The following is an 18,185-nucleotide window of genomic DNA, read 5'->3' on the forward strand; positions in this document are numbered from 1 at the left end:
ATTCTGAGGTTGACCACTGAACTACTATGGCAGAATTCTGTTGGTCAGTTAATGTGAGAAGGCTGGATATGTTCATGCTTTAGACAGTCCCAACTTGGGAAAATTGGCACTGACACCACAGAATGCACTTCCAAGGTGGCTGCTGGTAGTGTACTTCTCAAGTTCTCATCATCATCCACTGAATTATATGAGTTCAGCCACTTTCTTGTCAAAGGAGAACTCTTGAGTTGGAAGGAATGTGAGGTCAACTCATGGACAGACTTCATAACATGTCTTGCTTCCAGATCCGTTACTTTCTCCAATATGTTCCTCAATAATCTGGGAACACATTAAGGGACTACCCTGCCATTCTATGTACTCAGTAGATTCCACAGTCACCATCTTCCTTATGCTTATGTAAGCAATGAACTTCTCTTGTCATATTCATAAGGTGCCTGGTTTAATGTGCTACTATTTGTGGCAAAGCATTACAATATACATAATCTCTCCAGAGATTATATAGGTTCATAGGTGTTTACTAGGCTAACAACCACAAAGACCTTTTTAAGCTTAGCCATGCATCACAAATCTCTGACAAGCTCTAATACACTTGACAAGTGTAAGCAGGGGTTTGAAAGATGAACCATTTACAGGTTACCTGTGTCCATGAGAAAGGTAGCAAACCAGGGATGAATTTCAGGTTTCCCGTGCAACTGTCCAAGTTGCACTTGAATTTGGTTAGGGAGGAACTCTGCTTCACATGGATGGGTAGCCTGTTCCATTGATGCGGTACCTATCTCTCCAGCAGGACCTATTTGTATCACAGGCAAGGTTTAAATCTTTAGAACGGGTAATTCCGGTGCTGTATGTTTTGTGGATATACAGGAGGTCCATCAGAGTGGGGTCTGACAATGCCCTGCATGCCAGGCATAGATCTCCCCTCAAAAGCTTAGGAGACAGAATACAGGGATACGGCCTTGAGGCAGTCTACACAGGACATTTTACGTACGCCCTGCATTCTTTTAGTGAGGAACCTCTGTGGATGTTACAGTTGTTATTGCTGGTGCTGGTACTGGCTTGTGATTTGTCACTAACAGAGAAAGTTTGATGTTTATGCACTTTAGGTATTAAATACAGGAAATAGAAAACACTGTGGTTAACCAAGCCATCCTTGTACAACAGACATCATGATATGTTCCACTCAGAGGTGTAATATCCCTTTAGCACGGCAGAAGATACTTCATAAATGAGCCATGCAAAGGGAACCAGAAGAGGAGATGCTATCAATTACCAAATGTAGAAACCTTTCTATGCAAATTTGTACTAACCTTAACAGTGCCTTACAAAAATGCTTCACTATACTTAACTACATAAAGCACTTCCATCAGTCAAAGGCAAAGAATCATTTGCATTGAACAGAACAAAAATAAAGCTCATTAAAAAACTTACAACAGTAAGTTGTACCCACTTATTTGTTCAATCATTACTAGCACTGAGTATATATTTCTGATTCACATGTATATACATTGATCAAGTTAGCTAGCTCCAGGCTTCATTTAAGGTAAACAAGTATGTGCTTATAACAGAGAAGTACTAAATTAGCTAAATTCATCCAAGAAGGTAAAAGGTATATGATGAGAGAACACAGCTACATTATATGACTTGATTTCACAAATTACCTTCACCATATTTTCCATCACATATGATTACCACAGAGCATACCTACATTATGTGCCTTGATTTTGCTAATTACCTTCACTATATTTTCCATCACACATGATTACCTTTTAGCAGGAAGTTATCAGGCCACTGCTGGAATGAACAGTCATTTTACAGCAATACATTCTCTTAACCTAAATCCTAAGTTTCAGTAGCATCAGTCATGCCCCATAATGGTCTTGGACTGTAGTCAATTCAGATTATTTCTCTTCAGTCACAACTATGCTTGCACTGCAAAGTAGCAGAAATCCTATAGCCAGCTCAAAGGAGACATCTAAAACCACTGCACTGCTTATGATATTTACCAAACAGTGCATAAAACTTCCCACTGAGGAGCTTAGGCAAATCTAAGCTCTCTCATTTAACAAAACAAATGGAGGATAGAAAAAAAGATAAGTCACCCTACAAAATATATCATATTGCAAAGTTGTCCTTCCTAAAACATTGCAGTCACAGTGTTTACACCAGCCTAGCAGCCGATCAACATATTTGTATATTGTCTCCTTGTCTAATGATGATCTTGCATCACAAATATAATTACACACACACCCACACACTATTTACCTTTTCCCATTTATAAAATCTGTCTGCTTTGATGATCATATCTACAAGGTTGATGTGGTTACCACGAGATGCTACTTCCAGTGCTGTTTTTCCTTGCTAGAAAACAAAATAACATTATGCAGGTTAGCAGGTGGTAGTAAATATTAACAGAAGTAGCAGGTAGTAGTAAATATTAACAGTGAAGTCTTGGTTAATGTGTAGATTTGTGACAGTAAATAAAATATACGATGAACATTGTTGCGCCATTTTCCACAGTCCTATTTACTCTACTCAAGTCTATATTATTCTATTCATTACACCACAGTAACACTGTCATCTTAAGGCTAAGAGCCTAGTTCCCCTCAAAAATGATAAACATATTCTGCTCAACTTTAAACAATGCCAGAGTTCAGTGCTCCTAAAATAGGTAACTTATTTTATAACTGATATAAGGCCTATGCAAAACTGGTCTCTCCTAACTATTTGATTTACTAAAATATTAAATTGTTTTTTTTCTGAAACTTGAGTCATGAGTAGTCATGCTTGATGACACACATAAGTTCATAGGTAGGTAGTAGGTTATTGGCCCTAGAGCCTATAAAAGCCTAGCCAAAAAGGTATCCTGGCTTTCACCACCCAAGAAAATTATTTTCCTGTGCCCCTGTCAAGCAGAGCCACAGAGGTGATCCCCGGGGTGAATTTCCTATTTCCCATCCAATCATCAAGATTTTTCTTGAAGAGTGCTAATGAGCAGCTTTGTTTGATACAGATAGGTAGTTTGTTCCAGAGTATGGGAAGTCTCTGGGACAGGAATCTATCCCTCCAGCATGTTCTGTTTATTGTGGTGACAAAGTTTAGGTCCCTAGAGCGTGTAGCTCAGAGGGATTGGGATTTTTTTAAGTGGAGCATATCCAACAGCCCTGGGTTTGACATAGTTTTGTATGTTAGGCAGAGATCGACTCTGACTACGCAATATGCGACGGAGTAAAGCTGGAGTTTTTTTAGACTGTCTGCGTAGGACATCTGTTTGAGGCCAGTAATCCTCTTTGTGATGTATTTCTGTGGCCATTCCAGTTGTTGTAGATGTCTTGTGAGATACATACCAAAAGGGGCGTTGTACTCTATAATGGGTCTAATGAGTGACGAGTAGAGGGGAACAATGACCTCTTTTTTTCCTGGATGAGAAACCTTTTGTGATGAGGTGTGTCACATAGAAGGATTTCCTGACTACTGTGGCAATGTGATTATCAAAGAAGAGACTACTGTCCACCTGTGTCCCAAGGTCTCTTATCACACTTTTGGTGTTAAGTAGACTACCACCTATATGGTAACTCATGGGTACAGAGTTTTTTACCAAAGGGAATGACAATGCACTTTCTGGTATTGAGCTTGAGGCCATGGCTTTGACACCAGGGAATCTGTCTCAGTGAGGCTCTTTTGTAGGATGTCCACATCATTAGGAGTTTAGATTATGGCTCCTAGTTTGCAGTCATCTGCAAACTTTGTTAGCGAAAGACCTTCTGTGTTAGCCTGTACTTCAGAAAAGTAGATACCAAACAGGAGAGGACCCAGGACTGAACCCTGTGGTACTCCACTTATCACTGGTCTGAAGTCGGATTTGGAGTCTGCTACTTTCACAGTGTGGGTTCTGTCAGTGAGCCAGTTGGCAACCCATCTTGTGACACAGGGATTTATACCTAGTTTAGTGAGTTTATCTATAATTCCAGAGTGGGGGATGGTGTCATAAAGCCTTGGCGAGATCTAGATAGGCTGTGTGAACCACCTTACCCTGTCTACGGCTTTGGTGACTGCTTCAAAAAAGTCTATCAGGTTTAGGAGACATGATCTGCCTTTTACAAACTTGAACTGGGTGGGGTCCAGAGTTTGGAGATTACCTATGCCTTTGTTTATAAGTTCCATGATGATACGTTTCATGGCCTTGCAAACCAGGCTCATTAGGCTAATGGGGTGGTAGTTCCCAGGGTCTGTGGTGGTTCCCCCTTTGTGGAGTGGGATAACCGTGGCTGTGCTCCATTCAGTGGGTGCAAAGCCTGAGATGAGGCTATGACTGAACATGGTGCTTAGGTGGGGTGCCAGTTCATTCTGTAGTTCGTGTAGAACGCAGCCTGAGATGTTGTCAGGTCCCATGAATGCTGTGTTCTTGGCTTTGGAGAGTGTAGTTTTTACCTGTGGAGCCGTGATTACACAAACTTTGCATTCTTCCAGTATAGAGATGGGCCCTTTAGGGGGTGAGAGGGAGTAAAGTTAGCACTGAACCTATCTACCAGGATGTTGGCAATATCAGTTGGTTCTGTATATTTAGTGCCATTGTGCTGTAACTCAGAGCAGATCTGAGTGTTGCAATTGAGATTCTTGACATAGCTATAAAATGCTTTGTGGCTGTCTTTAGAATCAGTGGTGATTTTGTTTTCGTAACTAGCTTTGTAGGATATTTTGAGGGATCTCAGCTTCTTACTGAGGCTGACCAGGGAGTTCTTTCATCTTCACTGTTAAGTGTCATATATACTATACAAAACCCATCCCTCAGTAACTAAAAACGTTAGGAAAAATAATGTAAATTTTTTGACATATTGATTCTGGTTTCAAAGTTAAAGGATTGCAGCTATGGACTTTTACTAGTACAGTACCTCTGCATCTTTTCCAAGTCATGATTTTTAGCTAGAGTATAAAACTAACTGCAATAATCAGTTAATGGCCAAAATGGACAGACAAACAGCAATAGCAGAATTATAGGATTACTTGTGAATGATGGTATTTACACAATACAGACTTTCACAGTTCAGCTAGTTTCTTGTAAAAGCACAGAATTCCACAGTAACATCTGAATCAGACAGTACATGGTTGCCAAAAGAGTGTCCAGGTATATGGCTACAAGACTACCATAAAGCAGCATGCTTTATTCAGATTTAAAATCTACATCTGCTGACCATCACCTTCCTGATCACTATGGTCCTGCCCTCTGCACTCAGTGGGAAAGAAAGAACTGGCTGTGGCAAGTCCATCTCACATGAAGCCATGAGGGGATTTTTGTTTCAAAGTGTATCTCTGTATATGCATGGATATTTTTTTTTAAACAAAAAACGTCTTTATTGAAATTATCAATGAATCAAAAATAAATAAAAATCACTTATGACACAGGCAATCATACATTTATATAAAAGAAAACAAAGAATATTGATATATTTTCAGTTGCAAACATTATACATCACTTATAATATTCTGCACAGTCATTGTCAAACATTACATAGTTTATTCAATTCATGCCTTCACTTAAAACTCATTCTGTATGTATTGTTCCCACAATTCCCATTTTTTCTATGTAATTTGTTCTTACCCTTTTCTAAAGATGCCACTTCCAGTTATTTTATCTCTGTTACTATAGTCACTACTTCTAGTATGGTTGCTTTAAATTTTGATTTCCAATTTCTAGTAATTGCTTTTTGGCAACTAACAGAATTAAACTCAGCAAGGCCTTACTATGTTTAGGCAATTCTGATTCTATATCACAGCTCAAAAAATCATTTCCTTAGTTACACCAACTTGCTCACCCAGCATTTCTGGATGCTTGGATAACATTCCATGGTTGGGTTAGCAATAGACACAGTGTGGGGATGCTATTCACTTCTGTGGGTGACACATATCTTCCGGCAGCTGTGCTCCACCCCCCACAAGACGACAGACCCTGCTAGAACTCTGCTCTTCACTAGGATGCATTAGTGGCAGAAACAATCTTCCTCCATGGAGAGGTGAGCAGCATCACAACTTTATTCCTTGATCTCTTTTCCTGGCTGGCTCCTCTAGCACCTGGGCGGCTAATCGAACAGAGGTCATCAGAGTTATAGTCAGGGCTCCATCAAACAGCACAATGCATGTAGCTTAAAAAGCAAGGGTACTGTTGGTGCATCACACGTTTAAGGCATTAAGTACATTGTGATGATGACAGACATCAGTACAGATAGTAGTTTCAGTGGCACAAGAAATAGCATATTTGTGTTAAGTGCAGAAGACTGTGGGTTCTATTCCCAAACCAGGTAAGTAAATTGCTGACTCTGCAGAGGAGTACAAGGGAGGTATTGCACTCCAGAATGTGTCATCCTTCAAATGAGATGTTAAAATGAGATCCCATCTGCTTGAGTTGGTGGTAGCTTAGATGGTTATTAAAGATCCCATGGTACCTATTGAAAAGAGTAGGGAAGTTTCCTGATGCCCTGGCTAAATTTAGCCAAGTAGTATAAATACCACCTTTGGTCTCCCTGAAAAAACGTCACTAGCCAAATGGGGGTAACCTAGTCCACAAAGGATGGATGGATAGCTAGCTAGACAGATAGATAGATACATACATACATAACTTTCCTGCCACACTTTTCCAAATGTCTGCATACTTGACACACAAAATCTGAGGAGGAGGAGGAACATCTCTTATTTAAAAATAAATCATATAGGCTTGAGTACAGTCCTCTATGGCACAGCTCTGGGTGCAGCAGCATAATAAGATGAATCATTTTAAATTACAACCAGTTTTCTTAAGCCAGAGTGTTATCCAATTTATAATATAGGGACTGACTTTTTGTTATTTAACAACCAGGTAGGGGATGGTAGAGTTGGGTACATCCAAGCTGCTGCTCTTTAGCTCTAAAAATTCAACTACACTTGATGAAACCATGTTAATGGGTAGCAAGCTGCCATGAGTATTGATGCAAATCCATAAGATCTTATACAGCATGCCGGTTAGGCTACTAAGACTGTGTTATATTTATAGTGTAGAATTGCAGTTATATATAGTAAAAAGATTTGCTATCAGCCATGATTCTGGTACACAGCAGTCAATAAGAATTCTTCTCAGCAGTACTTTTACAATTTAGTACAGTGCATCCTGTACATTAATAATGTATATGCCACACATGTAGGTACAGTACTAGTACTAAAATGGGCATTATGTGCTTATCACAATGCTGGAACCTTATTGCCCCTCTCCATCTGCCAAGATCTATGGGTTATCCACCCTCATTGTGGATCTGAGCTGGTCACTTTCTGCTAAAGAAGCTTTTGCCAATGTTCAAGCTCCTTCTTCTATAATGCACCTGCATCTCCCTGTTCCTTAGATGGAGTTTGCCCTAATCATCAGAAAGACTTGCACAAAAGGTCCAGGTAGACTGGAGAACAGGCTGTGGACATAGGTTTACTAGGTCTATCCAGATACAAGAAAGTGGTAATTTGGCTAGGTGATGTTAAAAAAGCTGACAAGGTGAATGGAGAGGGGCAATAAGGATCCAACATTACGGTAAGTGCATAACCTCCATATCCTGTTTTGTACCCTCCATCTATCTTGACTTATGGAGCAGAATTCCAAGCTTAATTGGCCTCCTGGGTGGTAGCATCATGACAAGTTATCCTTCAGAATGCAAGACCCAAAGATATACCTGGATCTAGAAATAATGTCCAATTTTTGGTACTTGATGAAGTTATGCATAGTTGACAATGTTGCTGCAGCACAAATATCATCTATGGAGGAGTTTTTGAAGATGACTATAGACATGGTGATTGACTTTATAAAGTGAGCAGTGGGTTTATAGGCAAGGGACTTGTTGCTGATGTAATAAATGTGTGTAATTTAGTCAGCCATCTAGACAGGGTTACTTTGGAAACTATGGAGCACAGCATGGATGTTGTAAAGGGGAATAATTATCTTTATAGAATTCCTGGATACACTGAAGACAAAACAGAGTTGTCTGTGAACATTAGAGTATGGAACAGGAATTATCTTTTGTTCTTATAGTTTGGAAAAAAGACTGGCAGATGAGTATGCTGGCTTAGAGTTGACTCAGGGGCAACAATATGAATAAAGCAAGGGTTAGTTCTCAGCAAGACTGCACCCTCTATTGTTCTCAGCAAAGGACATAAGGTTCACATATTTTTTTTTGCAGAAGTCGTAGCAAGCAAGAAAAGTGTTTCTATGATAAATATTTTAAATTACAGGAAGTGGCTTCAAATGGAGCTCATGTAAGGTTTATAAAACCAAGTTCAGATCCCATGGTAGAGAAGGGTGATTTATGGCTGGTTTAAGAAGAAAGGTTCTTCTTTAAAAAGGCTCTGCAAACTTTTTGTGGGGCTAAGGATGAAGAGTTAAACCCTTGGTGATAATTTGATATGACTGCTAGCTGTACTTTGAATGTAGAGTTTTTAGAATCAAAATCAAGAAGAATAAATAAGAAGTGAAAAACTGAAGGCATTTGGGCCACAAACAGGTCAAGCCTTTGATGTACCACTCAGATAGAGAATTTCTTCCATTTGTTCTTGTAAATTTTTCTGGTGGTGTCTTTCTGTAAGGCTGACAGAATCTGAACTACACTATTGAAGAAGGATGAATTACTGGCTATCACTGGAATGGCAGAAACCAAGCTGCTAGTCTGAGGGAGACAATGTCGATATGAGGCTGGTTGAAAGGGGAAGACAAGAGATCTGGATGGGGATCTAAAAGACATGGCTGTTTCTTCAGTTAAGGCCAAAGCACGGGAAATGACATTCGTCTGGGTCAAATGGGGGTTATGAGGATGAAAGAAGCTTTGCAAAGTGAAGCTTTCTGTAGAAACTGTCATTACAGGAAGAGGAGGGAAACTATAAAATAGACCATGTGACCAAGGATGGACCAGAGCATTCCTCCGTATCTATTTCTGTGGAGGCTTGTGGGGTAGACAAAGATTGCAGCAAGGCTTGCCCCAGTAGTGAAAGATGGTTTCAGCTACTGTAGGATCAAGAGACAGTTCATGAGGCATCAAGGTACAATGACTGAGCCTGTCCACTAGAAGGTTCATCTGATTTGGTATGTGCATTGCTGTTAGGAAGTGCTGTGAAGACATTGCCCATTGCCATATGTTTATGGTCTCTCTGCATTATGGGTAAGATCAGGCTCCCCATTGCTTCTTTATGCACTACACCACAAATGCTTTGTCCAAATCAGCCCTGTAGAGCCAGCAACGCCAGAATGACCACCCTAATCTTCAGGATACTGTAATGAAGATGGGCCTCCTGTTGTGACCATGTTCCTTGGACTATTCTCCTCTTGTAATGTCCCCATCCCAGATAGGTGGCATCCATGGTGACAATGGCTGATGAGGTTAGTGAACAGAATGGATGCCCTAGAGTGAATAAGGCTGACTGACTCTACCATAGCAGATAATGTCTATAGACAGAGAAGATACAGATAGAAAAGTTGAAGGTGTGAAAAGGCTGAGACCATTGAACACTGAATATCCACTGAAGTACTCTCATGTGATATCTTGCATGTAGTAGAAGAGTTATAGATGCTGCCATCAAGCCCAAAACTTGAAGTAACAGAAAAACCAAAGAGTACTTGTCTTAAGAAGCTTGGTAATGATATTCCTGATTGAAAGAAGGCTTTAGCTTTGCAATCTTCATAGTAGTGTCCAGATAGCATCTGATAAAATCTATGGTATGTGCAAGCTCGTGTTTTAATTTTTTTGATATTTACTGAAATGCCAGAAGATTGACACAAATGAAGCAAGTAGTCTCTATGTGAAGAAAGGGATTCTCTTTTTTCAATGGAGAAGAGCCCCTCATCTAAATATGGAAGCAATCATAACACTTTCAGCCTGAGATGGGTTGTGACCACTGCCATGCACTGGGAGAACACCACTGGGGGGATGGCTCCAGTGAAACCAAATGGTGGTGATCAGAACTGATTGCCAGTGGCTCCAAGGGCAGGAGTGGAGGTACCTTTTGGATGACTTCTACATTTTTATGTAAAGATAACCAGCCTGAAGGTCTTTTGAGCACATTCAGTCCCCTTCCTGAAGAAACGGAATAACGGATTGCACTGTGAATTGCATCTTTTTTTTTTTACATCATGGTGTAGGCCACTTAAATCTAGGATGGGTCTGAGGTCCTTTGAATTTTTTTTTCGTACTAAAAAGAACCTGAAATATACGTTGGACCTTCTCTGGTCTATTGGGACCTCTTGGATGACTCTTTCTTGAAGAAGCTGGGAGATTTCCTGGGCCACAGCTCTCTCTGTAGAGATGGAACATCTGGAAGAGGTTGGGATGATTGTTGGGAAATATTATGAAGAGAATAAGGCTTCTGGATATTATGTTCTTCACTCATTTGCCCTGTGCTATCACCAATGAAGAATCCATGTGAAGAGACAATCAACCCCAAATGTTCCAGAAAGGAGCAGTTGGGTAAGCCTTCAGAAGCACTGGCTCTCCTAAATCTGATGTTGCAAAACCCCTTCTGCCTCTAGTGTGGCATCTGTTAAAAGTGCCTTCCCCCACCATGGGAGGTTCTATTTGAACAGGTCTCAAGTGATAGGCATTACTGCTTAAACTAGAGCAGTTTGTTACCCTTCTACCTCCTACAAAAATACCTCTGAGGAGGTCTCAATGTGAACGTCAATGGTAGATAACATCTTCCCTTCCTGCTTGCTTTTCAGCAGGTTCTCCTTGACCTTACAACCAAACTGTGAAATGCCATCATAAGGGGCATTAACACAGGAAGTTATCTGCAAAGTCACACAGAAGCAATTAGACATGATAGAGCATTGTGATACCATTGCCCACTACTCTGATTGCTCCACTGCTGTGTTCTGGAGCAGCCTTATGGAAAGGTTGGTCATGAACAACAGGGTTGAAACTCATCTCAAAGTATCAAGTGCGTAATCTCTCAAATCCCTCTTGAATCTTGACATGTGTATAAAGTAATTCAGTGCCAGGAAGGAAAAGGCTCCTGAGCTCCTAATGCATAGGCTCACCTACTCATACGATCCATACCCCAAGAGTCTCTGGAAGATGGACTACTGCACTTCTTTCTGAATGTTCTCTCACAGTGGCAGTGGCCACAATAAAATCAGCAAGAAGGCCCTTGTTCCAGTGAGGTCTGTCCTTGGGTAGGTGCAGAATTTTGTCTGGTATACTAGGAATTGGCTTCACAATGTCCGAGTCCCACCATGCCCTTTCTGCTACCAGACTGCCCATCCCATTGAATAAAGAAAACACCCACGATTTAGATGGGGCAGAGCTGAAGGCCTTGAACAGTACTTCCTCTTTCAATGAAGGGGGCTTATTTGGCAAAGTACCCCTCTAGCATATCAATTCAAGGATTTCATCAAAACTGGAGTCTTCAGGAGGAGACTTGGAAGAAACTTCTCCTTCACTGAAATCAGTGTCTGGGGTGAATGGTTCCACAGGGGAATCAAAGCGTCTCTTTTACATGTACACTTCTTGAGAACTTGGGAGGGAATCTTTGGAAGACCCAGAAGTCTTTTGTGATCCTTGGCGAAGGTTGGTATTGATGTATCCAGAGTTGCTGTTTTTTGGGCCAGTGATGAGGGTTAAATGATTCTGATGGGCCAGTATCTATTTAAGGAGCCAAAAAAAGAGGGTGCATCCCGTCCTGCTTTGATGTATGGGGATTATCCTTGGCCTCCTTTATCATACTTTTTTTTATTTCCAGTGAAGTTGAAAGTGTTTATTAGCTTAGCATGCAGCTGTATATCATTGATTGTAAATTGTTGATTTCTGTTTAGGTTTTGTTAGGATTAAGTAATATTTTTATACACTCTTTTACTTGTTTCTGTTTTTATGTTGTTGTTGCAGTTGCTTTTGCAATGTATTAATTTTTAAAACAGCTGAGTAAAAGATATTGGAAACAAGAAAACTGTCATTTTTTTCTTCTACTAGCAGTTGTTTTTCAGTATTTTTGCTTTTTGCATGAAACATTCACTTTAGGTGATGCGTGCATGTGCATGTATATAAAGAGACACTATTGTAGAATATATGCAGTTTTAACTGTCATGTGGTGGCAGTATGTTAATATTTTAGAGGCAATACAGTTTCCCAGTGGTAACATTAATCATAAATCAACCACAACACAAAACAAACCACACCGTCTTAGATAACTTACATTTTCTAGCGCTTAAAGTTCCAGAAACCCAATAGATATTAAAGTTAGTTCTCTGATATTTTTCCAAATAAACTAATGGTTTATATTTATACTCCAAACTCCGAATGCCAGAATGACTACAGAAAGTGTCATAAATATCCTTACAACTATTATATTTCATGGACACACAACAACTATCTACTGATTTTTAGCTGACAAATGCCATCCTTCTAACCTACTAGCACAACCTGAAAAGCTTCTCTTTCAAAAGAAAAGGATGACTAATACAATATACAATGCCACACTGGTTAGCATATGATACATCAGTGAATCCCAGACAGTACAGTGTAAAATAAAAGACTAACAAACAGCACAGAAAAGAAAGCAGCAGAACATTTAACAATTTCATTTTTTGGGGAGGGGACTTTTCCCACCACCATACCTCTCAACCTGGAAACATCAAAAATCTGGACAAAGGCCCATGAAAAATAGGTACAAATCTGTACAGTAATTAACATAAAATTTGCATGCATAATTATGTAACCCCACCCACCCCAATGGAATTGTGGGATACAAACTTTCAAATACAAACTGAAGAACAGACAACCAAAATATGGCCCCAGAGTCCCCCTGCAGCCATTCCAATAGGTTCATACGTAGGTACTAGGCAATCTGCCCAAAGGCATTTATAAGCCTAGCCAGAATGTGTTGGCTTTCGCCGCCCCCTTAGATTAGTTCCCTGTGCCTCTGTCCAGCAGAGCCAAAGTGATCCCCGGAGTAAACTTTCTGATTCCCATCCACTTGTCAAGGTTTCTCTTGAGTGTTAGCGAGGAGCTCTGCCTAATGTAGATTGGAATCTTGTTTCAAAGCATGGGAAGTCTCTGGGACAGGAATTTATCCCTCTAGTACATCCTATTTATTGTTATGGTGAGGTTTAGTCCCATTACTTGGCTATTTCATCCCATTTACCACAAACACTGTCATGTACATACTGCTTTACTTTTACAATGATTATTTGGATTTCATTTGAAACTTTTATTTTACATTTTATAATACAAACACTAACAAACATCTGCTAAACATAGCAATAAGTCTCACAATGAAAGCAGACTTAGTATTAAAACTTCTCTGCCCTTGAAACTCACATTCACTGAAACAGCATTGAAACCCACATTCAAAGAAAATGCATCTGGCCAGTGGTGGATAAAGATTACCTTTGGGCTGTTTTGAAATCACAGACCCCATACATGTGCTCTTTGATACACCTTCCTGACTGTATTAAATTATATTCCTTGTATAATACAGCACACTTGTTAGAGCACGTTTTGAATTTATTGTTTTGAACATTTTTCCAGTAAGCAATGAAACAAAATGCATGAACCAATAAGCTGCCCAATTCAGAACATTTCCATCATAAAAGTCTACTCAAGATTCTACAGTCCACCAGTATCAGTAAATATGCGCAATCTCTGCAGAAGTAAAAGTCATCTAAATAATTCCACATTAAAGAGATATGTAACTAATGAAGAGGTTGTTGCTAGCAAACAACTTTATACTTCATTGTTTCATCTACAAGTAAAGTGCCTGTTGCCCCTGAAGAATAAATTGCCTTTGTTACATTAAAAAATGATAAGCTAGTAATATTTCAGTGGGGAATGGATAGCAGATTGATAACAGGTTCGTAGTTACTAGGTAGAGTGCCCTCTCCTCTGCTTTTGTTATCTGTTGGCTGAAAACATCTGTGACCTGTCCAAAGACTTACAGACAATACAAGTGACTTACCATAAATAAGAACATTCCCCTTTGTAACAAGAATAATAACAATAAAAATGACTTATGCCTCATGGCCAAGACTTTCATCAAGATTACTACTTGGGGATGAAAACCAAGTTTATACAATATTAGCTGTGAGCTACATACTCCTTCAAGCTCCTTACACATACGGCACATACAGCACATCATGATCCACCATTTCACCCATCTGATGAAAATTGTAACAAGATGGGAAAAAAGCCGCATTTATTATTGTAGGTGCCATCTTACTAGGATACACCATAAACATTTGTTTGTACCCATCTCATGTTTTTAAAAAATGAAAAAGTACTGGAAGATCACCACAAAGGATCTCAGTTTTGATGCACGCTTAACAAATGACCCACATAGCTGTCATCACCTCATCAAATCTACCATTTCAAAATCATGAAGAACAAATTTTGACCTTCTTGTAAAGACAATGCATACCAAACCATTAATTATACATTATATTATGCAAACACCTACACGATTAAAAATATTCTCCCAAACAAAACACACAACTAATTTGTTTCAAATTCCAGTTTTTAATTTTAAGTCCATACATACAGAGATGCTGAACTACCACCACTGACCAGTTATATTCTTCTCTAATGACTGTACCATCTTGTTAAACGTAAACTTAAGCATTTAACAACTGTCACAACACAACTTCCTTACAGTTCCTTTCTTCTACAAACACCAGTAAAATATCTTTCTTCTGCACCACTTCATATATTCTCGATCCTAGTGTCACTTAATACATACCCTCAAACAACTTTAATTTCTAATTCTTCAATTATACTCGCTATTTTAGTTCAACTTCACGTTATCAAAACATCATTCTGCACAAAGCGGTATACCCTATATCCCTTTCTTCTATCCAATCGGTCAACAACAGTTCAAATCTCAGAATCCATGCACATACCAACTGCTGGAGGTTACTGTGTTTCTGTTGAAAGCGGGGATGGTTTATATCAGTGTTAAAACAATAGGCTGCGCTAGAGATCATCCATGTATTTATTTATTTAGCTTAATCTAAAAAAAATAATTAACACTATTTACAATGACTTCTGGTACACGGCTGAGATTTTCCATCACCTATCTTACCTAGTAAATATTACGTGCTACTTAGTTCCACAGTCAGATAACCCTTTACGTGGGAACTCAAAGATGATATGCAAATCAGCACTCTTTGCCTTTGAACTGTTAAGTTTTCTATGTTTGCATGTGCTTAAAAGACTTGAAAACACACCACATGAAGGGACCATACTGAAACTGAACTAGCTGCGGTTTAAACATCTGACATTAAAATTACTCTCCGTGTAAAGTAGTGTGTATGGGACTGTGAATATTCGGTAACTGACCTCTGTACATACCCTTATATACATAAACCATCAGCAAGCACACTGCATGCAATGCCGTTTTGGAACACTGTGATTTATTACTTTGTTTGCTGGTTTATTTTATTTTTTAATGGAGGGTTCAGAAAAGCATGAAAAATAATGAGTCAACATGAAAGGAAATAATAAATAGCACGTTTAACACTATACCAAACTAGATTATGTACTGCATTCTCTGGCTTGGTGTTGAAACAGCAGGTAAAACTGATGTGTCAGGGGGGTGGATTTCATGTATTAGGTGCTCACTCTGTGATTTGTGCTTGCTTATGGGTTATCCTACCTTATGCAAAAAAAAAAAGCGAATGTAGCTTTGCCAGTAAAATACAATAAAACAAACAGTTTCACAGATGTTAAAACTAGATATGAAGAAGTTCCTTAATATAAGGGATAAAAGCACTTATCTTTATTGGTTTAATAAAATTTGGTTTTAACGTTTGTGAATGGAACTGTTTGTTTTCTTGTATTTTACCGACAAACCACATTCGCTTTTATTTAGTTTGGCATTATACTTTATCAGGTGAATGGAATATCGCTCAGGTTAATGCCTTACAGGCCAAGTTCATAAACTCTTGTGAAGTGCTCCTGATAGCCTAGTGTGTCTTTCCCGAGTATGCAAAAGCGCAGTTACTGCGTGTTGTATTTGGTTTTGGCACCTAATATAAACGAGATGACATAGTACACACAGAGAGCCAGTTCAGCCCATGTTTACTTCAGAGTAGAGGGCGGCCCCTTGACAAATAATGATAACGTGATAATGTCAGATGATGCACTTTAAAATTGTAAATAAAATAAAAAAAATCGGGAACTGAAGGGGCCACTTGGAAATTGTTGGCACACCATTATTTTGCCCTAAAAAACGGTAAAGTCCAAGGAATTCTGTACGGTTGTGAGGTTTGCCCACCACAAACACACAGATTTCCAATACTAGAGATGCTGATCATATTTTGTTTTGTTGTGTTAGCTTGTACTTTGGCAGTTACTGTTTTGGAATGTTTGCATCTAGCACTTCTACTCCATAAAGATGTGGTGTATAAACTCAAAACAATGCAAATCAATACTTTGCAAGGAAGGGGAAAACCCAGTTATGCATTTCCTTTTCATGCTAACAGCACTGTAGAACAGAATCAGCTACTAACGTTTATAATGTGTGTCCCATGACTCAAAACAAAGTGATAATTAAATACTGCTGTAAACTTTTACAAGTGTTTTATTACATTTGCCAGAAGTTCACTGCATCCCAGCTTTAGGTTCATCTACTTTCTTGAGTGTTCAGACAATTTTCCTCAAATACCTACTTACTTTACATGACTTTGAGGCTGGACATGGAAAACTCATAGTCCGTATTCCCCCCACACAATCTATACACAACCACACACACACACACACACACACACACACACACACACACCCATATATATATATATATATATATATATATATATATATATATATATATATATAAATGGGTCTTTGCTGCATCATAGCCTGCCCAGAACACAGAATGCCTAAACATCTAAAAATAAATATTGAACCATAGAAAGTTGAGGCAAGTGAATGGGAAGTCTGTTGTATGAGACTGAGGAATTGGCCTTTTTGCCACTGTAGTGAGATCTTGCAGATGGTATACATAATTTGGGGGAGGGCAGGGGACCTTGCCCCCCCCCACACCACAGAAAAAGATAACTGTGTGTGTTTTCATCAATCAATGTCAATATTTATGCATTAATGTTTAGCCATTTGATGTTCTCGACAATGTAAAACAGATCCATGTATTTCATATATATGGTTGTGCAGATGGTTAAATGGTCGCTTGGCCAACTGACAGATGGCTGAGCCTGATACATACATTTGTTTCATTGATGAGGTTCTGAAGAGAGGACAAGACCTGCAACCCTGCATAACACCTCTTAAAGGTTGTTCTGGTGATTTCATGCAATAATAGTGGATATAAAGGGCTCCATTATTTAACATTTGATAAAATTACCATTTAATGAATGATAACAAAGACATATAGATATAGCTCTATCTATCCATCCATAATATTCAGTATTACTTGACTGAATGTACATTTGACTAAAAACTGCAAAAGTGTATAGCTAGTACTTATGGTTTCATTTTTTGATCATGGGAGTTGTTAGGGAAGTAATTCTAGAAGATTTTGAGAGCTTAGCAATCAGTATCATGCTGTGCCCCCAGATCTGTATATGTTTGTGTTTGTATGCCAGCACTGATCACGTGTGTGGTTTGACCTTTCTCCATGGATGTGTGACCATGGAGTTAGATTTTATAAGGGGAAATGTGAGGGGCAAAGACACCCACTGGTGCTGACTCTTCCTAGAGGAAAGAATCATTATAATGAAACACTGTTTCTTTAAAATATTCAGTGAACTTACCTTTCATTGAACGATCATTTCTATGAATAAGTAACTCGATCAAAAAAGGAAAAACTGTTAAATAAAAAAAAAAATAGACCACTAACTCGCAGACATAGTTTGTTTGTACAGTGGTACTGTTAGGGAAAGAGGGTTTAATACTTTAATGTGTAGGTTGGGGTTATGGGCACAAATAAGGATAGGATTAGGGTTTACACACAAGTAAGGGTGGGTAGGGATACCCCTGTCTCTAACCCCAACCTTATTACATTAGGGTACTAAACATCCTTTTCCTAACAGTATCACTAAACAAGACACATAGACACACATACACTTACAGACAAACAAGCGCGCATGCATACACACACTACACACCTATCCCTCACTCTAAGTCTAACCCACTAACACTCACACAGTCACACACTGTCCTAATGCTGAAACTTTTCTTATAAACAAAAGT

The 18,185-nt window shown here is 39.0% G+C and overlaps 1 protein-coding gene across 2 annotated transcripts in view; it reads right to left on the reverse strand.

Moving 5' to 3' along the window:
- Window positions 1-18,185, reverse strand: part of ANKDD1A (ankyrin repeat and death domain containing 1A) — a 1,318,298-nt gene that overhangs the window by 132,923 nt on the left and 1,167,190 nt on the right. For both annotated transcript variants that reach the window (XM_044078678.1, XM_044078677.1), the window contains one exon: window positions 2,263-2,358. In XM_044078678.1, the coding sequence (XP_043934613.1) occupies window positions 2,263-2,358 (96 nt within the window). The remainder of the gene's footprint in view (window positions 1-2,262; window positions 2,359-18,185) is intronic.

This window comes from Protopterus annectens, chromosome 7.part1 (genome assembly GCF_019279795.1).
Source record: "Protopterus annectens isolate FY-2018-M chromosome 7.part1, PAN1.0, whole genome shotgun sequence".
Lineage (NCBI taxonomy): Eukaryota > Metazoa > Chordata > Ceratodontiformes > Protopteridae > Protopterus > Protopterus annectens.